Here is a 23,094-nt window from a genome sequence, read left to right as displayed (position 1 = left end):
CCTTGCTCTTAGTTAATGCAAAAGAACAACTAGAGACTATTGCAGAGGCCAAGTGTCAGTACCCATGCCCAATTATCCATGCCTATATTGATGACTGTGGTTGCAAACAATATTGTTGATAATCTACAATAAAATTAAATCAATAAATCTTTTTTTTTAGTTTATTCATTGCAATCTTCTAATTTTGCTACGTAGCAAAGATCATTTCATAGAAATTCCTTGAATTGATCGAAATATTCAATAATTTATTATTGTAATTTAAACAATGATCATATTTTAGTGAAGATAATAAAAAATATAATTGATAAATCACAGTTGGTACGATTACAAAAAAATGTTAGACTCAGATTTAGAAAATAGTATTACGACTCTTCGTAAAAATGCTATGATTAAAATGTCAATGACACATATCAAAAACAAATTACAAATGGAAATTGACAAAAAAATTATGAGGAATATTGATATTGAAATGATCTAGTTCATATTTGTAATTTGTAGATTGTGGTTAATCAAGTTCAATATTCAATACCCGTAAATTTACAAATATGATTATCTTTTTCAATAATAATTAGTGTATTATTGATGTGTTGATCAAAATATAATACAGTTAACAAATTGAAATTAGAATATTGATGGAATCTACACTTTATAATAATGTGTATTGGAGCACCACAATATACATACCATATAAAATTTAATGAGAGAGAAAAGTGGTGTCTTTCTATTTAACTATGTACAGAGAAATGCGAGCTGTCTATCTATTAATGAATAACTGCTAGGTAAGATGAGATGACTTGAATTCATCACGATTCCAATTGGCCATTTCAAATTTGTAAATACAGAGGGGTTCGATTGGATGCGTATCCAATCTGATTAACAAAGAATAGATAACGATATAGATAATAGTCATTGTACTCTTTTCGATTTAATGAATCAACTAATTGATGTATAACGAGGTTATATGTTTGGTGTGCATGTTAATCGGGTTCTGTTTGATTAATTAATTATTGTTGGTTGATAGTAGATGGGCAATCTACGGACTACTGACAAGAAATGCTAGTTTTGGTTGGTTTCAGCTGTGATCATTAAAATCGAATTGTAAACAGTAGATGGTGGTGATTGATCGTGCGTATGGTAGACAAGACAATAGATGAAAGAAAATAGTAAATGGTCATCTATTGATTAATGGACAACACAACATAGACATGTGCGCGCGAAACAAACAACAATATGCAGTGATGTTTCAAATGATGATCTACAAATACAAGTAAATTTACTGACTTTGTATGATTGAAGTAAAGACTACAACATTTGTTTATTGTAATATTGTAAGGTTGTAGTTGAGATCGGATGCAGACTACAAACTCAATCGTAAAGATAGAGAATTAATCAGTCTGACATCTGTGAAATAAACCTTTGTTTTACAAATTGGAAATTGACTGACGAATTGTGGTTATTGATTTTTGTTTGTAAAGAAACAACAACCTAACAAAAGATGGATAAAGGAGTGATATCGTAGATAACCAATCCATCTATCTATCTATCTATCTCTTTATTATTTTTTGAGATCATGATAATAATCTTATCAAAATAAAATAATATGGTATTAAAATATAGATATGCGATGATATTATATCTAGTCTGAATTGAATTGTTTTATTTTGATGTGTGTGTTTAATATTTGATTGAGATAGCTTGCATGTTTATATTATTATAATATAGTTTTATCACCTAATTATGGAGTGTTATTAATAAGATAGGTGACGATTCATCTTTAAAACGCTTTTAAACAACACTTGTTATTGTTTAATATTTTGTTACCATAGTGGGTATTTTTTGATTATAACTATAGCAGCAACACATAAATTTGATTTCTGTTACCATATATCATAGTGTTAAGATTTTAAAATGAGCTATCTAGTGTACCTCAATATTAATTTAAAAAAAGTAATAAATAAATAAATAAATTTTGTGTGTTGTGGTTTTTTTGATTTAAACCCACAAATAGATTTAATCCTTATTTTTTAAACACACACTCTCACACACATTTTTCACACCACAAACATAGAGATAATCAATCAATCAAACTAAACATATATTAAAATTTAAAATTTATTGCAAATAAAATAATATAAAACATATATAAGGTGTTTGGATTGTATGTTCTTTTTATTATATATCAATCATACCACAACAACACCACTACAGTGGAAGCGAAAAAAGAACTGATTGATGCTCCGACCTCCGACCTTTCAAAATCGAAATTACAGGGATTGACAGGTATCAATTTTGTGTGTGGTGCTGTGTTATTAGTGGTTTGTGTTATTGCGCTTTGTCATACAAGCACCTTTTTTTTTTTCACTTCTTCCTTTCGAATCCAAGTTGGGTGGAGAAAGAGAAAGCGTGAATATTGGATTGACAATGTCTCATCATCAATCAACTTTATGAGCAATCCATTCAGTATTTATAGCTTGTAACATTCATCTTAACTTATATCGATAAAAATAAATACAAACAAATATAAAATATAAAATAACAAATAAAAATATATTTATCTATTTATTTAATTTTAAAACAAAAAAATCTAATTTTAATCAACCATCAAAAAAGAAGTAAAAAGAAATTTCAACTTCATCATTTTATATATATAATTACATTATTTATTTATTAAATCTTTCAAATATATCAAATCGATATTTTTTCCCCCATTAATTTTAAATTAACTTCTTTTTCTTATTTATTTATATATACATCTAAAATCTTTATATTAAATATTTAAATATTGAACCAACCAAAATTTTATATTTAATAAATAACCACCACCACCACCACATAAATTTATTATATAACTTCAAAAACCACACACACCCCTAATAACTCAACTAACTGATATTATTATCAATACGAAAAGTATTAGTCTTTACAACAAGTTACCAGACACCAAACCATACAACTTGACTCTAAAATAAAATATAAAAAACCACCAATATAATAAATTGTCACTATCATACAGTCATCAGTTGAATCAATATATTAAAAAAAAGAAACAACATTAATATAAGCAAACCAGAGAAAATAGTAAAATCATCGTGTTACCTTTTTTAAATTGATAACATTTTAATATTTCCGTATTAGAATTTACATTGCACAACCAACTGCCAAGTTAAATTTCTACCAACACACACACACACCATCAACACACTAAGCTTCCTAGGAAAAACTCAAATTCTTTAGTTGTTATATAAAAATTCCAAAAACCAAGCAACCCTATATGTGTCATCAGTGACCATCATCAATCAGCCTATATTATTTATAATAAATTAAAACAACAGCAATAACAATATTAACAAAAAAACATCTTCACCACTAAAAAAAAAAGAAAAGAATCAACAACCACCCACCACCCTTGATTTCGCACCGAACCCAACACTCAAACAACATTAATTACTATTAGAGCGAATTTGGAATTAGTAAAGGAAGTTTTGTAGTCGTCACCCACAACCAACCAACCAATTCTACATACATCTATCAGAATCACAATCTACACTATTAACAACACACAGTACTTACCACCTCTCTATATATACAAATATATTATACATTTATATTTATTATCATCGTTATTATATATACATATATCTATTAAAATTCAATCAAATTTTTCAATCAAATAAATCATTAAATTAAATAGGCAATCACAAACTTTTATTTAGAAGAATCAGCAGCAGTAGTAGTAGTAGCATCAGAATCATCATTATCATCATCATCATCATCTATATTAGCAACAACAACAATAGCATTTTCATTTAATAATTCATTTAACAAATAGATATACACATACACTCATTCATTCATATATTTAATTATTTATACACATACAAATAGAAAGAAACAAATAATAAATCAATATCCATTTTATTATTAATATTTATTTATATACAATCAAATCAAATCAAATCACAAATTACAAATAATAAAACAACTACTAAAAAACACCCTCAGCACTTGTTCTGATCAATCAGCAGTATCAACATCTTTTTATCAACTTATCAAAACTCCTTAATAGATACAGATACAAATTCACCAGAATACACATTATTGTTTGTTTATTGTCTATTTGTTTTATTATTTAATCATTAACTTTTATTGATATACAAATATCCAATACAAAAATTTAATAATAACTTCTTTTTTCTACTTGTTACTATCAATCATTTTTAACAACTATTAAAAGAGCGCACTTTTAATAATAAAAGTTTAATTATATACAATTAAATCTAATTACGGTTGTTGTTTATTAAATATTTAAACAACAAAATTTTATTAAATCAATCAGTCAACAATCAATTAATAATCAATCAAATCCAATCTTTATTAAATTTTTAAATTAAAAAATACTACTTTTTTTATTTTTATAATTCCAAGTTTTTTTAATTTATTTATTAATTAATTAATAATAATAATTTTTTATATTTTATTTATTTATTTATTTTTAAATTTTTTATTATAAATAATTTATTTTTTTCAAACAAATATAATTTTTTTTAAAAAATATACAAAAATACATATAAATATTTTTTTTTCAAATATAAATATATAATTTTTTTTAAATGATTAAATTACAATCTGCAACTCCACTTCCATCAATCATGATCACTCCAGAATCACCACAAATCGGTAGTTTAACTATCAATTCATCACCAATATTCTCGCCATTCTATATTTCAGAGTTTCTCAGTAAAGAGGTTTTCTATCCACCACCCTTAGACATCTCTGGCGATATGACGATGGACGAAGACGACGCAACCGTTCCACAATCACCCAATAGCAGTCTCACCAGTAACAGCATCGTCAGTAGCACAGCCTCGTCGAAATTGAAATCCAACGACATGATGCTTAGAAACAAGAATGCCTGTTCATCGTGCAATCGTGTCATTCAATTGTATTTGGTCAGTTCACGTTCACGTAGAAAGTGTGGAACTCAATGTATCTCATGTCATAGAATGATCTGCGATAACTGTACATTCTTAAAATACTATAAACATCAAAGTAAAGATATTTCATCAACTTCATCATCTTCCTCCAACGTTACCGAAAAGAATAATACAAACTATTTACCAATCAAGAGATCTCCATCGCCAAAATCAACCGCCCAATCAAAAAGAGTTACCTATTGCATTTCTTGTAGTCAACATCAAAAGAAGACTCCATTTAATATTTAAATAATAATAATAATAATATACAAATAGAATATATATATAATAGATAATAACTTTAAGATATACTTATAGTTATTAACAAACCAACCAATTTTTTCCTTAAAATCTAAAAAATAATTATAAAATATATAATTTTAAATTATTTATAAATAAATAAAATTAAATCGATCGAATTTAAAATATAACTTTATTATCTTTCAAATTATTCTTTATTTTTTTGAGTATAATTCAATAATTTAATAAAACAAGAAAAATAAGTTGTAATTTTTGAATAAAAAAAAGATTAATTTTTCATTTTTATTGCCAAACTTAAAGTGATAATTAAAAACTTAGAGATTTTTAAGTCTAATTTAGACAAACAATGAATAAACTATTTAACAATAGATGCTTATTTAACAGCATATTATTAGATGTTAATAAAATAAGATATAATAATGTATCGCTATATAGTATGAGACAATCATTGATGACTTCATCATCATCATCGTCATCGAATTTGTTAACATACTACTCATCAAATAATATAAATAATAATAACAATAACAAATTACAAATGAGATCATATAGTAATAGTAATAGTAGTAGTAATAGTAATACAAATAATAAAGTAAATGACAACAACAATAATAAAGAGAGTAATAATAGTAATAATGAACATAAACCATTCGAACCAACATCATACGATAAAATGTTTAAGGGATTTAAAGAGGAGACGTCAGATCTTGAGATTCAATTGAGAGAACAACTCCAACAGATGAAAGAAGTAAGAGAGAGAAGCAAGAAGAGATCTAGCTATTTCGAACAGATGATTAAGCGTCACTCTGATATGCTTTGGGTACTGCTAGGTGTCAGCACATTCGCACTGATGTTCTACTCGTTCATGAAAACAAAGAAACACAAGTGGAATGTCAACCAAGTGCAAGTCACCCACAAGTCAGCCGTAGAAGAAATAGAATCACTGGAATCACAATTCAACAAACTATCATCGATGAACGACACTGAATTGTCTCAACTCTCACAGCTACTCATTAAATCAACAACAAACAATAACAATAACAATAACATTGAACTTTCTAAAGAAATAATCAACATTATAAAAAATAATAAATAAACAAAAAAAAAAAATTAAATTAAAATTGTAATATCCTTAACATTCGATATTAATAAATAAAATCAAAATTCTTATGTTATGTGTAATGACATCATATTATTTTTGTTGGCAATGGGTATTAATAATTATTGGAGGGTTGTTGTTGACCATGCATACACCCTGGCATACCCTTCAATCCACAATCACGATTATCAACACAAATCGAAAAAAAAAAAAAACAAAAAAACAAAAAAAATAAAAAAACACAGCAAAGGGTCATCCAATGATCATCAAATCAATAAAATTTTCAAAAAATTTTATCATAATTTAGTTTGTTTCACCAAAAAGGTGTGTGTTGGTTATTTTTATTAAACAATCCACATGAAAAACCATTCAGTGACTCCAGATTTTACTTAATTTTTTTTTTTTTTTGAAAAAACAACTAAAAACTTTTTTTTTTTCTTTGCTCAAAAAAATGTTTGCTTTAATGTAAAGAGAAAAGGTTATAATGGTTATTTAAATTACAAAACAATTGTATTGTTCTATAATCATGTTATACAGATTTTAGGTTTTCAAGAAAAAAAATATCAATTTTAGCATTTATTTAGTTATTATTATTGTGTTGCATTGTTATTAACAATTGGCATAGGACCAACAAGTTCAAGATAACAAACTACCAGTCAGTCATTCATTCATTATGTATGTTTAAATGTGTCCTATTTTCATACAAACTATAACCCCCTATATACACACACAACACACAGATTCAAACAAACAAACAAATTTGGTTGGTACATACATCATCAATGAAATTAACACCGCCACTACACAATCTAAAGTTGACTTACAATATGTATATATATATAATTTATTGTATTGCAATGATATTATAAATTTACTATTTTGTTTGATATTAATTGTTTCATCAACTTGAAAATATATAAGATATCATCTATCTAAACAAGTATATTATTAAAAAACAAAACAAAACAGCAACTCGAGATGTTGTTTTATCCGCATTCATAAAAAAAAACAAACAAACACAGACAAAACAAAACAAAAAAGAAAAAGAAAATTGTGCTAAGCACAAACAAACAACATCATCAAAAATAAAAACAGGTGTTAACAAACAAAAAGCAAATAAACAAAACTCAATAATCGACAATAATGAACTACCAAACAACAACAACAACAACACAACATCAATTCAATTCAATTTATTGTTTATTGTTATCTTGAAAGTTTAATTATACATTGTATTTTATTTATTACATCAGTTAATATTTTGTACTATAAAATTTTAAAATAAAGATTATTTTATTAATTGTTTCATTATCTTATTAGAATCTTTAAGAATTATATATTATAGCAGAAAATTAGTTAGTTGAGGTACTTTTACAAATAAAATTGTATGGATTTCATATACAGGTTTAGGAATAATTTATAATCATTGGACATTATTCAAACACTACATTCAGTTCCACCTATCCTTCCTATAATATAAGGAAAGACAGAACACCTAACAGATTCGATTCAGAAGTTCTTTGTTGTTAGAGAATAGTTGTTAGTGTTAGATTAGTTTATAGTTATAGTACAACAATACCTTACACACGATTGTTAAACGTAAAAATGCACTGGTGTGACATTACAACTAGAATTCAATGTTATATATATATATTTATTTGTATCAAATTAATTAATTGGCGAGTGGTGGTTTTGAGATTCGAATTGGTTGGTAGTGGTTGGTGCGTGTGGTTTGAAGTTACCTCGAGGTTAACTTCAAAAATAGTAGAAGTAGAATCCATAAAATTTGGTACCTCCTGTTTTTAGAGTTCTACCCACCCCATCACCATTCCTTTCCTTTCCATTCCGTTTCATTACATTTGCGCAACACACCCACACATTCACACAACACACACACGCGTAATTGCACATCATTCACCCAACAACATAACTCTCGAATTTTCAAATCTAAATCATTTATAGCTATATTTATATTATGTATATTATGTTAATGATCCATTATTAACTCTCTTAATTAATTTGTTATATATCTTACAATTTAAAATTCCACTTTTTTACTCTTTGAAATCAATACAAACCAAATCAAACCATATTGATTTTAAAGCAACAGCAATAATAATAACACATTAGATCTAATTTAAAATATTGACTTTTCTTTCATAATCAATCAATCATATAATATATCATACAAGAGGTGTAGTAGTTGTTACTTCTTACTTTATAGATAACAGTATCAATCACCATTAAAATCTCACAGTTTGTTTTGTTTTGTTTTCCTGTTGGACAAGTATGTCTTTATGCCACTGACCATCAACATACAGTATTTGTTGATAATTTTACCAAACTTGATTGTCCAATCCAATACTCACATTAAAAATAATATCACTACTAATCCACCACTCATTCACTTTCACTTTTACACACACACACTTTAATTTGATTTGATGACTGTGGTTATGATTGCAAAACAGTATATAAATAACATCTATATATACACATATATCAATTGAATAAATATTAAATTATTTAATTAGCAATATATATATATTGATGTTTTATTTAATGTTTTGATTCAATTACCAATCATAAAATACAAATAATTTGAAAAAAAAATATAATAAAATATATAGTGTAGTATATAGTGTATATATTATTTTTTGTTTATTTGTTTTTGTTTATATATGCTTTTAATTTAGTCTTCCGCATATAACATAACATTATCAACAAATCATAGTTTGATGAAAGTAAGATTAAGATTTTGATGATATTATCATCAATATTATGGATTTTGGCAGCATCCCGTTGTTTTCCCTCTTTTCATATTTAGTGTATTTTATTCTATTTTTCGATATCACTCTTTCATCACAGCAATAACAAGAAATCATCGATCGATTTTCCATCTCCATAAAACATTTTCATAATGATATGACACCATAACATAACACATCAATAATTATTATCACGATCATTTCAAATTTTACAATTACCATATTAAAACAAAACAAATAAAGCCAAAAATAAATCCATATATATATATAAATTAATAACAAGTTCTATTATTATTATTAATTATTTAATTTCATAAAATTTATTTTATTTATATAAAATCATTTTTCTTCAACTTTTTTGAATTTTATTTTATTTAGACAATCACATCCACAATCAATCAATCAATAATAATCAATCAATCTCTTTTTTTTATATACATTTTTAAAAATTAATTACTAATCAATCCAATTCATTTGGTTTTTTTAGTTTATTTAATCTTGGAAATCAGATAGATTTAATCAAAAGTTAGATTTTACATACACTTTTCTTTATTAGTAGATAGATAGACAGAATCAATATTATTATCAAAATTAAATAACAAAGCAAAAATAAGAACAAAATAATACAATACAGAACCAATAATAATCATATTTGTATAAATAGTTAGTTTGCCACCAATGATGTTGGAAGAGACTCCTTCGGTGGTGGCAGCTGGACCACGTCCACCTTTGACCCGACAGAAAAGAATGTCAAAACAATCAAATGGATTGATCAATAAGTTCTTGATAACTCAATTGGATATTACAAGTAGGTTTCTTTTTTTTTTTAATATTAAAGTTGGATATTTCATTAATAGTAATATTAATATAATATTGATATTCATATCTAAATTTACAGCATTTAAACCAACAATCATATTCAAATGGATACCAAAAGGTAAAACAGAGGGTAAAGAGGAAGCAGACGACGCAAAGATACAACAATTCTGTTTTCCTGAATCAAATCCAATCATGTTGGCATTAACTCAAAGGTTAGTTAGTTAGATTCAATAATATTACATTCAATCAATAATAACTATTAATAATCAATCAAAAATAACAGTGAAACAGATGTAGTTGATCAATTTTCATTCATTCTTACCAATTCATTAGGTGGTAAATCATTTGCATATTGTAAGAGATTCATAAAACATGATGTTGCGCCTTATTGTCATGTTTTTATAAGTCAAAAGTAGGTTAACAATTAAGATAGGATTGATTGAAAAAGTAAAATTAACAACTTTCCTTTTTAAACAAAACAAAATATAGACCACATTTTAGTTTATATGATGAAATATTCGAGTTAATCGAACCAAAGTTTGAAAGAAATTTGAAATACAGTATCAATGCAATATTGAATTCACTGTTGTTATACCCACTTGGCAATGAGAGTACAAAGATCAGGATCTCTGCCAACAATTCACAGACTGAAAACTATGAAGTCAATTACAGTCATCCACGCTCCGAATTTCAGCATATCACATACGATTCAATCTATGAAATGAAGCCAAACCATCTTGTCAAACTCTTTGAGGCAATGTTATGCGAGGCACGTATCGTTCTCTGTTCCAGTAAACTTTCAAACATCTCCAATTCAATCATGGCACTTCATTCTTTAATCAGTCCTTTTTTCTGGCAAGTAAGTAGTTTGTTATAATTATTATTATTATTATTTAATAATTTCAACTAAATTAATTAATTAATTGATTTCAATTTGTTTCTGTTTTTAGCATATATTTATATCAATATTACCAGAACCATTAATGCCATATGTAGCTGCACCGATTCCATTTTTAGTTGGAATTTTAGACAATTCTTTGAAATCATTCTATCAACAACCAACCGAACAAGTCATTCTCTACAATCTTGACAAATGTGAATTTATGATTGATCCTGGATTTAAATCATTACTTCCCGTTCATATTATAAATTATATGGAGAACTCTTTGAAAAGATTAAAGAATGAACAACCAACATGTATGTTAATAATTGATTAATGATTGCTCAACACAAATACTAACATATTTGTACAATTATTATATATTTCAATATAGATAATAGATCAATAGATTCACAAATTAGAAAACCTTTCTATTCAGTTATTTATCATTTGTTTCAATCGTACAATCAATATATGTATAGAAATGGAGATCATTTCACGTTCAATAAGGATCAGTTTATTGAGCAGGCTCACACTGGACAAACGAAAAAGCTAATTGAATCGCTGGTTTGTTCACAGATGATAGAGATGTTCTTCAATCAAAAGGAGAATGAGTTTACAAAGATCGATGACTCTACGCTCTGTCCGTTCCTACTGGATGCCAAAGAGGTGTGCGACAAGATTCCAACGGTTGCTTCCAAGCGACAGTCACAATACGACTGTCCGATCTGCATGGAGTCTACAACCTCGCGACCATCGCTCGAGTTCTCTGGTTTCACTCTGCATCAAGACTGTTTCCGTTGTAAGATGTGCTCGGTTGGACTGCGCGAGATGGAGCGTGAGAAGATCATCCTGAAGAAAAAGGACGGTGAGCGCATCCAAGTGTATTGCGCCGATTGTCGCTCGAACTTCTTTAACAAAATCAAAAAGAGTTCCTCTGCCAAGCAGTTTATCAATCTATTCAAAGTTGATTCAGATCAACAACAACAGCAACAGCAACAGCCACAACCACAACAACAGATATCTTCTTTCATGGGTGGTGTCAATCCCAACCAGATTTCCACTTCTCCGTCAAAGTCCAATTACTATCCAATCTTACCGGTCAAGAATGAGATTCAGAACTTTAGATTCAATAACCAACAACAGAGGAAACCGTTTCCAAAGGATCTAGGTGTGAAGTCGCAGTCACACGGTCGCTTTATGACACCGCGTGAAATGCAGTCAAACACACTGCCCATACCAACAACGAATGGAAATGGACAGATCAACGCCTACAAGAGACAGAATTATAATAACAGTAGTAATAGTAACGGTGGAAATAACAATCGTTTCCAACCACCTCTACCACCTACTCCCAACGAAAAGAAAGAGCGTGTAATCGAGCAGATGAAGATAAAGAACATTCACATCTTTAGTGACGAGCAATTCAACAGCAATGACGATGAGAATTCATCGGCATCTTCAACTCCATCGAATACACCACCCAAAGTAGTGTATGCATCCAATCATATCAATCAAGAGTCGAGAGCTATGCAATTCTCAAAAGCATTACCAGAGATTCCACAAACTAAATCTCAACAGCAATTGCAACAACAACAACAACAACCACAACAATCTCAACAACATGATGAATACAATCTGAACAATGGAATCAACAACTCTGGTTCACTCAGTCAAGAGAGACTGAATCTCTTTAATCAGCTAAATAATGTCAATAGGATGAAGAGTAACCAGGTACAGAATTCACTACCACCACTGCCACCAATTCCTCAGGGCAGACCGCTACCCATTCCACCGGCAACACCAACGCCTCCCAACAAGTCGTCACATCCCAACACTTCACCCTCCAACAAATCACCACCAAGAATTGCACCGTCACCTAGATCAGGTTCACCAAACTCATCGACAACCTTAACATCATCATCATCATCAGTAGTAGTAAATACCTCTTATTCGACCAATAAGAAACCACTACCTTCACCAACATCACACCAATTTACACCAATACCACCAAAACCACCTCTACATAGCAGCAACAATAACATTAACAATAATTATAATAGTAATAGCAACAACAACAACAATGTAAATGATGTATCAATAGTTAAACCAACACCAATTCCACCGAGATCAAACAAACCACTACAAACACCACCAATACCTCTTTCACCAAAACAACTTCCACAACCTAAGCTAGTAACGAACAATAACAATAATAATTATAGTAATAATAACAAATCACAACCACCTATACCACCTATACCATCAAAACAACAACAACAACAACAACAGCAACAACAACAACAACCAAATATAACCACGTCTAATCGACAAGTGGTTGTCAAGACACCTTCACCTGAAAATTCACTATCACCTCGACGACTTAACAAGCAATGCTTTGGCTGTAAAGAACAACTCACCTGTACAACACAATTGATGGCTGCCAACGGCAACTACTACCACAAGAGTTGTTTCACCTGTGCCAGATGTTCACTGCCACTTCAGAGCGGAGAGTACTTCTTCCACACAGGATCACTCTACCATTTCGCTTGCTCCAACGAAATACTACCTACTTCAAATAATAACAACAACAACAATGATAACAGATTCAAAAACCTAAGAAGAAGTACAAATAGTTTATCTTTAAGCAGTAATTAACTAAACAAATAACTGATAATATCATATATAATAAATCAATATTATTTTATAAAGTGATTAAAACAAAAAAATGATCACCAAAGTTTTAACATTAAAAAAAACATAGAATTATGTTGCTTTATTTTCTTTAAGTTTTTTAATTTAAATGTATCTTTCTTGCAACAACTCTAATGAGTTATTAAGAATAAAATGTAAATATCAAAACATTCTACACTTTAAACTAAAAGAAAGAAAGGGAAAGAACTTCATAATAATATTTCGAGTTTGAATACTCGAAATAAAATCATCTATTCTATAATCATTGATATAGGAAAATATGTGCCAAATGACCTGTTATCTTTTGGTAATCTGGGTATTGTTATCTTCCTTCATTGTATACAATGAGCAAAAAAAATACAAAGAAATTAAATTTAATTTTGACAAAAAAAAAATAAAAATAAAAAGAAAACAAAAAAAAAAAAAAAAAAAATTTGGTTAAATGATTCAAACAATTAAATAATCCTCTGTGGTTGACATCTTTGGTGAAAATAGCTTCAGACACAAAATACTTAGTCGCACCATCATCAAAGTAGAGAGATGTAATGTAAGGCATACAGCTGCAGCTTTGTGATCATGGTACTTCTAGAAATCCAATACTGTATGCTCTCGAAAGAGCACTTGGGTATACGAACAGTGATTGTTACTCCTTTCCTCTTGCCGGAGCCACTCTCTCTTTCTGAAAGTGTAGTTTCTTAAAATCCGAAAGGAAACTCAGCAATTCAACAAAAAAGCTGGCGTCAGTACATGCACCACCTCTGTAGTGCAGACGAATGTTGGCACAGTCGATTATGCCAATGCACACCTCCTCCACGAGGATATCACATAGCTGTACAAAGTTGGACATCATCCTGATTTTAATCGAAGTGATCTTTTTTATTTAAAATGATCCTCTAGTTTTAAATGTAGAGCGATGATGAATTCTTCTTTGATTTGTTTTGAGAATCCAAAAAGCCTCTGATATTGGATAAATTGTGTGTTGAATATGAATGTCTAACTATTAAAATCTGCACTCTTGATTAAAATAGAAGATTTAAAGCAAATTTAGAATGAGTCGATATCTATTCTTTGTCCTCCAATAAATAGGTTTTCAATATGTTGTGGTAGATCTTTTCTATCGATGTAGTTCGTCATTGATAATGATTTCAGTGATTCAGGTAAGACATCGACCGATAATATTTGATTGAATCTATTTCCAAACACCAATGATTCAAGTGATTTAGGCAACACACCAACTGATAATATTTGATTGAATTCATTTCCAAACACCAATGATTTCAGTGATTCAGGTAACACACCAACTGATAATATTTGATTGAATTCATTTCTAAACACCAATGATTTAAGTGATTCAGGTAACACACCGACTGATAATATTTGATTGAAGGAAAATCCAAACTTCAATGATTTCAGTGACTCAGGTAATACACCAACTGATAATATTTGATTGAATTCATATCCAAACACCAATGATTCAAGTGATTTAGGTAACACACCAACTGATAATATTTGATTGAACACATCTCCAAACACCAATGATTCAAGTGATTTAGGTAACACACCAACTGATAATATTTGATTGAATTCATATCCAAACACCAATGATTCAAGTGATTTAGGTAACACACCAACTGATAATATTTGATTGAAATCAAATCCAAACACCAATGATTGCAGTGATTTAGGTAACACACCAACTGATAATATTTGATTGAATTCATCTCCAAACACCAATGATTTCAGTGATTCAGGTAAAACACCAATTGATAATATTTGATTGAATATACGACCAAACACCAATGATTCAAGTGATTCAGGTAACACACCGATTGATAATATTTGATTGAATTCATCTCCAAAATTGATCTCAGTGACATTGACGGAGGTATTATGAAATGGAGTATTTAAATTGAATGTAATTATCTGATTATTGGTGATAGTTTCAATATATTGGTTTAATAATTGATTCAATGATTCTCTATTCTTTGGAATCTGATCCAACAATCGATGAATAAATTCAATCAATTGTTTTGAATATCTGAATTCTGAAATCTTAATTTCACGTTTAGTTTGGAATAGTTGATGATTATTTCGATCATCTGGATGACTGATCAATTTAAATATTCAAAAATACAGAGTTAATATCTGATTGATAATAATATTTTAAAAGTATGATTATTCGAGTATTTACCAACATAATAGTTTGAGAATTGTTGATCCAATTGAAAAGATGTCACATGATTGTGCATATTGTCTGTTCATTGCTTCCTATTTGTTATTATTTTAAATAACTTAAAATTATATTGAAAATCAAATAAATAAAATTTACTTACTGGTGAAATATAACCAATTGTTCCACGTGTTGCATTTATGTTTGTATTTGAAAAAGTGGTTGGCTCCGATATTTCATGATCGATAGTTTTTAAATTAAAATCATTTATTTCAAGAGTATGTTCTTTTGTATCTTGATATTCAATGATTGTTGATTTATCAATGAATTTACAACATCCAAAATCACCAAGAATCAAAGTACCATAAGCATCAGATTCATCAATGAATATGTTTGATGGTTTAATATCACAATGAACAATTCCATGTTTATCAAGATCCAAAAGAATATTGAAAAGTTGTGAAATATAATTACTGATATATGATTCTTCAATGATTCTATTTTATATTCAATATGAAAGTGGTTAATTGCTTGATAAAAGTCATGTTATTTAATATTTGATACATACAGATTTATATCAGTTAAATGTTTATACTTTTGGGAAAGATCGCCACCACCACAATATTTAGTGATGATATGAAAGATTTGATTGTCTTTATCATGATGATAGTCAACAAGTTGAACAAATCTTCGATTATCTTTGAGTAATTTCATTGCTTTGATTTCATTCTCAGCTCTTTCATAAGATTTCTGATTATCTTTATAATTTATCTTTTTATAAACATACTTTTGAATTGATTTTGTTAGTTTTATGATTGTCAATTGATTAATTACTTTGAAAAATGATGTCAATCGATTCAAATTGATCTTACCAATCTATGAACATCAGTACCACACACTAAATATACATCATTGATAGCATTACTGTTTGTAAATCTTGATATTGAATGATATCGTTTGTTATTAATGACATGAGATTGTTTGAAATAGTCAAGGTTGTTTTTGAATAGATTGTTTTCAAAATTGATTGTGTATGATTGTGATTTGTTTAATAGCCCGACACATATGGATTTAAGATGTATTGCGAAAGAATCTATTATTATTAATTGATATTGAGTATCGACAGTATCTGGTATTACAATCTCATTATTATTTCGATTAATATTTCCAATTAATGTGATATTTGTGTGTTGTTCATTTTCTTTATCTTTCAAATGATTATAAACTAAAACTATGTATTGTTGAAAGTTATTAAGATTAATTTTCAATACATTTTTTCGATTGATTAATTTATCAGTTAGCTCGATATTATTCATTTTGAAGTATTTTTATAATTCATTCATTTCAAAAATAAAAAATAGTCAAGTTAAACTAAAACTTTTACGAAATTATTAAAATTATATTATAAAATGACGATTTTATTGTCGAAATTACTAACACCCAGGGTGTAAAATTGAATAGCACTCTTTTTTATGCTTTTCATTTTTTTTTTTTTAACAATGAAAAAATTTCATTTTACTTACATCTTTCGATGAAACCATTTCATTTCGGTGAGATCCGTTCAATCATCCTCCGGGTTGTCCTTTTTGAATGGACACAATAAAGTTGGACGGGCTTTACCTTTTAAATATGCAATAGTACTATTTTATTTTGTAAAAAACAATAAAAATAAAAATAATTGTTAATAAATGAATGAATTTAAATAAGCATTTATATCATATTTACTTGGGCTGTTTTATATTCGTCGAAAAGGTAGGTCTTTATCATATCGAGAATGAGAACGTCTTTCTAAGAAATCTATTTCCTTGAGAAGAGTGGGACCAAATTGGACATAGTTATTGTACCTTAACCTTTACCTAAAACTAAACAAAAAAAAAAAAAATAGTTAAAATAAAAAAATTAATTATTTATAGTTTTAAATGATATAGCAGCGGCACGTTGTTTGGAGCGTCGTTTTCGTCGGGCAGACTCTTCCGAAAGTAACGTGGTCTCAATTGCACGATAGAAAAGTAGTAGGTCGGCTTTTAAGAGTTGACTGCGTTTCTTCTTTTTATCAAATGAAGAATCAACCAATCGATAGGATTTATGAGCTTCAATTGCTGCAGAATATAAAGGACTTGGAATTGACTGGCGTTTTTCGATAAGAGCATGAAGATTCTTTGAGTTTCTCCTAAGCGATCAATAATACCATCGATTTCGGTATTATTGGGGTTTACTTGAATTTCGGGCTTCCTAAATGGTCCACTGCTATTTTTCGCATAAACTTTACCATGAGCTACAAAAGATTTAAGATGATTCTCTAAATCTTGATAAACAGGATCATCTGGTTCGTGATTGCCAATTTCCAATATCAAATGGTCAATATGATTTTGAATATCTACCAGCTCTTTATTCAATAGATCAATCTCTTTTGAATCTTGTAACAAAATGAAAAAGTATAAGGATAAGGTCTATCAAATAGATATTTCCTTATCTTTTCATAAATATCTATTGATAATATGTTACGTTCAAAATCTCGAGTACATCATTTATTCAATCTATACGAACGATTTGCGTCAAGGTTAGATTAATATGCATACTATTAATATTAGCCTAATATTCACTCAAAAATACTAGAATAGTGACATCATCGATTGCAAAACATAGATCAGATTGTTTACCTAGTAACCTTAAAGCGATATACATTTATTAAAATTTTTGTTAATCTTTTAATCAATAACCTTTTTTTTAACTTATAATTTTTAATAAAATTTTAACAAAAATAAATAAATCAGTTTAACTATTTTTTGTAAAATTTTTTTTTTTTTTTTTTATTTATTTGAAATTTTTGGTTGTTTCCCAAATAATTGAGCAATGTGGTGGTGATTTTTATTATTATTTTTGTTTAATATACCTTTATTATTGCCGTTTGTAGAAACAATATATACATATATTTATTTATTTTAATTATTAGTTTTTTATTTATTTTTATTAAAAGTTTATTTTTTAATTTTTTATTTTCAAGATTAAAAGTGTAATTAAGATTACTTGAGTTTATAGGTTGACTGTTTTGTATAAACTAGTAAAAAAAAAATATTGTTTGTTTGGTAGTTTGTTTATTGCTCTATTGTTCAAATAATTTGAACTTGTTTTTTGTTAGAACTACTATTTATATTGATAGATAGAAAGATAGATAGTAGATATAAAAGATGTGTGGTATTTTAGCATGTGGAACCATGGCATGCTGTGCAGGTAAATAAATTAATCAATATAATATATAAAAATGGAATTATAATTCTAATTGATAATGCATTTATATCTATATAGGATGTTCATGCTGTGGTTCTATTATTAAAAAGTCAACAGGTACAAGAGTTATTTATGTTATATTCTTCTTGTTAGTATCGGTTATTTCATATATTTTGAGTGCATTCGCTTCACAATGGTTTGCAAGTGTAGATGGTAATGTATACAATGAATGATTGCTATTATCTTATCTTTAAATATTATATACATTGTTTATACTAACTATAATAAACTATAATATTATATTTGTAGTTTTAAAGATCTGTTCTAAATATGATAATGAATGTTTTGGATCTTTAGTTGTTTATAGATTAACATTCTCATTGGCAATCTATCATATTCTATTGGGATTGGCATTGATCGGTGTAAAGTCATCGGAGGATTCACGTGCAGCTATCCAGGATGGCTACTGGCCAGTCAAGATATTCTTCTTGGCAGGTCTGTCGTTTGCTTCGTTCTTCATTCCCAACACATTCTTTGTCTACTACGGCTGGATCTCATTGTTTGGTGCAGCACTGTTTATTCTCATTCAGTTGATCTTGCTGATTGAGTTTGCGTACGGCATCAACGAGATCTGGGTATCAAAGATCGAAGACGAAGGACACCTCACCAACCGTTACTACATCATGCTGCTCGGTAGCACCATTGCAACGATCTGCATTGCATTGGCACTGACCATCACCATGTTGGTTCTCTGGAGTAAGACATCAATCAACCAATTCTTTATCGTATTCAATCTCGGTTTATCACTCATCATCGGTGTATTATCCATTAATGAAAAGGTATAGTTAGCTTTATAACACAAACAAAACAAAATACATAGATATTAACAAATTTGAATGTTTAATTTATTTGTAGATTCGAGAATTTAGACCATCTTCTGGATTATTCCAATCGGGTGTTGTCATGTTGTATTCTGCTTATTTGGTGTTTAGTGCTATTATGAGTGAACCATCAATGGATAATAATAGCAATAGTGGAAAACAAAAGACATGGACAATCATTATTGGTTCGATGTTTACCATTATTTCGGTTTGCTATTCCGCTTTCAGAGCGTCGGATTCCAATGAGATCTTGGGATCGTCTTCGGGTGGTGGATTCGACAAGTTACCAACGGTTGCAAGCGATGACGAGGCTGCTGATGATAAGATGGAGGACGATGAAAGCGGTGGTGTCGCTTACAACTATACATTCTTCCATATCACATTCGCACTTGGTGCAATGTATATCGGAATGTTACTCACCAATTGGGCAACGATCTCTGGTACTTCCGGATCAAACGGTGACCTCAATGTCGACTCTGGTATGGTTTCCGTTTGGGTCAAGATCGTAAGTGGTTGGTTGGTTCATCTTTTGTATCTTTGGACATTAGTAGCCCCTGTTTTAATGCCAAACCGTGAATGGGATTAAAAGACATCCATTATTTTAGAATTTATCACTCAATTCATTGTAGTATTTAAACATATATTTTAGATAAATAAAGAATTTTTCAAACTCCAACAGTTCAATCTTATCTATTTTAAACAGTATTCAAAAGATGTACATTTAGTGTAAGGTGATGATCAAAGATCTTGTTTTTAAAGTGGGCCACTAAAAATTTCAAAAAAAGTTGTATAAATCATATAATATTACTTTTAGAAAATGAATACAAATAATATAATAGATATACTATACAAAGGAAACAATATCTTGAAAATAAGTTGTGACTTCTTTAATAGATTCATAGTTTTAATTCATAATCATTTGAAAGATAAATATAATGAACAACACAGAAATATTGCCTTTGTTGAAAAAGTTATACCAGATACTGTCGAAACCAATATCAGTTAATAATAATAAGATCAAATAGGTTACCAAAGGATTAGCAAATTTAGAATACACTATACCTATATACACGGCGTTATTAAACAAATCAGAATCGTACATAATCAATATTAATGAAAGTCAATTCAAACACTTGCATGTCATTAATAAAAAACGATATCATTCAATATCAAGATTTACAAACAGTAATGCTATCAATGTATATTTAGTGGGTGGTACATATGATCAAAGATTGGTAAGTTCATTTTTCAAAGTAATTAATCAATTGACAATCGTAAAACTAACAAAATCAATTCAAAAGTTTGTTTATAAAAAGATAAACTATAAAGATAAAGATAATCAAAAATCTTATGATAGTGCATTAAATGAATCAAAGCAATGAAATTGCTCTATCAACACATTTACCAATTTTTTTTATTTTTTATTTTTTGGTGAGATATTAATTTCAATAATTAAGAAATATAACAATTTTATTATATAACTTTTATTTAGATTATCTAGATTATTTTTATTGTATTAGGAAAGACACTAACAATAAAAATAATGAAAAAATAAAATAGGAAATTTAATACAATTTAGTTTTGATATGAAAGATTTGATTGTCTTTATCATGTTGATAGTCAACAAGTTGAACAAATCTTGGATTATCTTTGAGTAATTTTAATAATATTATTTGTATTCATTTTAATTATCAAATATCGAGATATATATAATAAAATAGTGTGTTTTTAAATAGAATTAAAATATTTAAAAAGATATTTATATTATTATTCTATCTATTTATTTTTTAATAGGTAAAAAAATGGTAGTTTTAGATATAGAACCTACATGTATAGGAAATTCCCAATCTCTTCATATTCATACCGAAAAATTTACAATCAAACATTTTTTAGGAATTAAAAGTCCAAGTTAGAATCATACCATATGATATTAGAATTTGAGCATATTTATCAAAAGAGGAGTTTGAAGAGATTCTCTTTGAAATTAATAATTATAATACAATTAAATATCCATATTTAAATATAGTAATCTTTGTATTAATGATATGAGGTTAAATTCTATGTTTATTAAGTCTTATCGATAAAAATAATATTTTTTGTTACGTTGCCGTAGGAGTATTTATACCAATATTGCCAATTGTTTTTTGGTCAAATAAATTAAACTCTGAAGTAAGTTTAATCATAAAAACAAAAAAAAAAAAAAAAAAGTAAAAAATAGATATTAAATTTGCAATTTCTTCAAATAGTATTTAAAAAATATACGATTAGCTATAGTCCTTTTTAATAAAAAGTATAATATAAGAGGTTTGCACTTTGTCGAGGCAAAAAGAAAAAACATGTAAGATGTTGTCCAAGAACTGGAGCAATATATAACTACAAATAAATAAAAAAATAAAAAAAAACTATTACTATAGTACTAATTTAATACTCAAACCACAAAAGTAAACAAAAAATTTTGGAATTTTTTTACAATGAAATTTGAATAATTTATATATATAAATAAAAATGTTATTATTCTAATATTTTTAATTTGTTATCATCTTGAACTTTGTATCCATTAGAGTATTCTACGAGGGAATTTCCAGATATAATATTTTCCATCTTTAATATATTCAATTCTTTGACTTAAACCTAATTGACCAATCTCTTGGTTTTCATTTTTGCTTTTCTTTTTTTTTTTTGAATGAGAAACTATCTCTTCCTCTTCACTTTCATCTGATTCTTCATTCATTTTCCTTTAAAATTGTTCTACCATGTGCTGTAAGAGCTAGTATTGTAGTAAATTAAATTTTAATTTTCTGATATTTTAAAAAAATTAGAATGTTCAAAAATTACTTACTTTTTTCATGATTAGCAACCTTTTGGCTTAAGATATCTTTTGGGGCACATTTTGGAAATGCTCCTTTTTAGTTTCTGAATATTATGTAACAAAAGAGTATTGCTCTGGTACTTAACTAAATCGTTCACGCATAGTGCTTTTCTCACTTTGATCTGTTGAATTTGCTCTTTTTGGCATTTTATAATGTTGAAGTTATTGAAAACTGAATTAATATTTTAAAAAAAAATAAACATATTTAATTAAATCTTTTAATGATTTGAGTAATAATAGTAAAAATATAAATTTAATAAAACATTTTTTATCTCATTGAAATATCTTTTTTTTAATTTTTAATAATATGTTTTTTTTAAAACCTCACTGTCAAAAAGGAATAATATTTATGATGTGGGTTGATGGCAACACTCATCAGAGGTAAAGATAATTTTATATTTTTTTTGAAAAGTTAAAAAGATTTAATTGATGTTCAAAGATGTTATATTCTC

General features: G+C 28.0%; 7 protein-coding genes across 7 annotated transcripts; 5 read left to right on the top strand and 2 right to left on the bottom strand.

Annotated features, from left to right (window-relative positions):
• Positions 1 to 334: 334 nt before the first annotated feature.
• On the top strand, positions 335 to 3,829 carry PPL_12087 (uncharacterized protein; the record flags this gene model as incomplete). The annotated part of the gene is made up of 3 exons (XM_020582832.1): positions 335 to 374; positions 888 to 946; positions 3,692 to 3,829. The coding sequence occupies 3 exons, from the start codon at positions 335 to 337 to the stop codon at positions 3,827 to 3,829; spliced, it is 237 nt and encodes a 78-aa protein (XP_020429613.1).
• Positions 3,830 to 4,610: 781 nt separating this feature from the next.
• Positions 4,611 to 5,222, top strand: PPL_12086 (uncharacterized protein; the record flags this gene model as incomplete). Its single annotated transcript, XM_020582831.1, has 1 exon — positions 4,611 to 5,222. The coding sequence occupies one exon, from the start codon at positions 4,611 to 4,613 to the stop codon at positions 5,220 to 5,222; it is 612 nt and encodes a 203-aa protein (XP_020429612.1).
• Positions 5,223 to 5,670: 448 nt separating this feature from the next.
• PPL_12085 (uncharacterized protein) lies at positions 5,671 to 13,598 on the top strand (the record flags this gene model as incomplete). The annotated part of the gene is made up of 12 exons (XM_020582830.1): positions 5,671 to 5,982; positions 8,558 to 8,653; positions 9,030 to 9,066; positions 9,766 to 9,909; positions 9,940 to 10,132; positions 10,204 to 10,332; positions 10,410 to 10,779; positions 10,871 to 11,117; positions 11,195 to 11,367; positions 11,407 to 11,602; positions 11,768 to 13,450; positions 13,591 to 13,598. 12 exons carry the CDS (start codon positions 5,671 to 5,673, stop codon positions 13,596 to 13,598), a joined length of 3,588 nt encoding a protein of 1,195 aa, XP_020429611.1.
• A 753-nt stretch (positions 13,599 to 14,351) lies between these two features.
• Positions 14,352 to 16,980, bottom strand: PPL_12084 (uncharacterized protein; the record flags this gene model as incomplete). The annotated part of the gene is made up of 6 exons (XM_020582829.1): positions 14,352 to 14,365; positions 15,189 to 15,601; positions 15,686 to 15,762; positions 15,828 to 16,161; positions 16,233 to 16,435; positions 16,537 to 16,980. 6 exons carry the CDS (start codon positions 16,978 to 16,980, stop codon positions 14,352 to 14,354), a joined length of 1,485 nt encoding a protein of 494 aa, XP_020429610.1.
• Positions 16,981 to 17,563: 583 nt separating this feature from the next.
• Positions 17,564 to 18,349, bottom strand: PPL_12083 (uncharacterized protein; the record flags this gene model as incomplete). The annotated part of the gene is made up of 3 exons (XM_020582828.1): positions 17,564 to 17,763; positions 17,853 to 18,114; positions 18,278 to 18,349. 3 exons carry the CDS (start codon positions 18,347 to 18,349, stop codon positions 17,564 to 17,566), a joined length of 534 nt encoding a protein of 177 aa, XP_020429609.1.
• Positions 18,350 to 18,852: 503 nt separating this feature from the next.
• PPL_12082 (serine incorporator domain-containing protein) lies at positions 18,853 to 20,359 on the top strand (the record flags this gene model as incomplete). The annotated part of the gene is made up of 4 exons (XM_020582827.1): positions 18,853 to 18,895; positions 18,971 to 19,105; positions 19,202 to 19,731; positions 19,808 to 20,359. The coding sequence occupies 4 exons, from the start codon at positions 18,853 to 18,855 to the stop codon at positions 20,357 to 20,359; spliced, it is 1,260 nt and encodes a 419-aa protein (XP_020429608.1).
• Positions 20,360 to 20,886: 527 nt separating this feature from the next.
• PPL_12081 (uncharacterized protein) lies at positions 20,887 to 22,643 on the top strand (the record flags this gene model as incomplete). Its single annotated transcript, XM_020582826.1, has 4 exons — positions 20,887 to 20,972; positions 21,800 to 21,823; positions 21,846 to 21,942; positions 22,593 to 22,643. 4 exons carry the CDS (start codon positions 20,887 to 20,889, stop codon positions 22,641 to 22,643), a joined length of 258 nt encoding a protein of 85 aa, XP_020429607.1.
• Between the last annotated feature and the right edge of the window lie 451 nt (positions 22,644 to 23,094).

Source organism: Heterostelium album (assembly GCF_000004825.1).
Source record: "Heterostelium album PN500 unplaced genomic scaffold PPL_scaffold10, whole genome shotgun sequence".
NCBI classification, from domain to species: domain Eukaryota; phylum Evosea; class Eumycetozoa; order Acytosteliales; family Acytosteliaceae; genus Heterostelium; species Heterostelium album.
The sequence above is the reverse complement of the archived record's forward strand: the minus strand, read 5'-3'. Positions and strand labels throughout refer to the sequence as shown.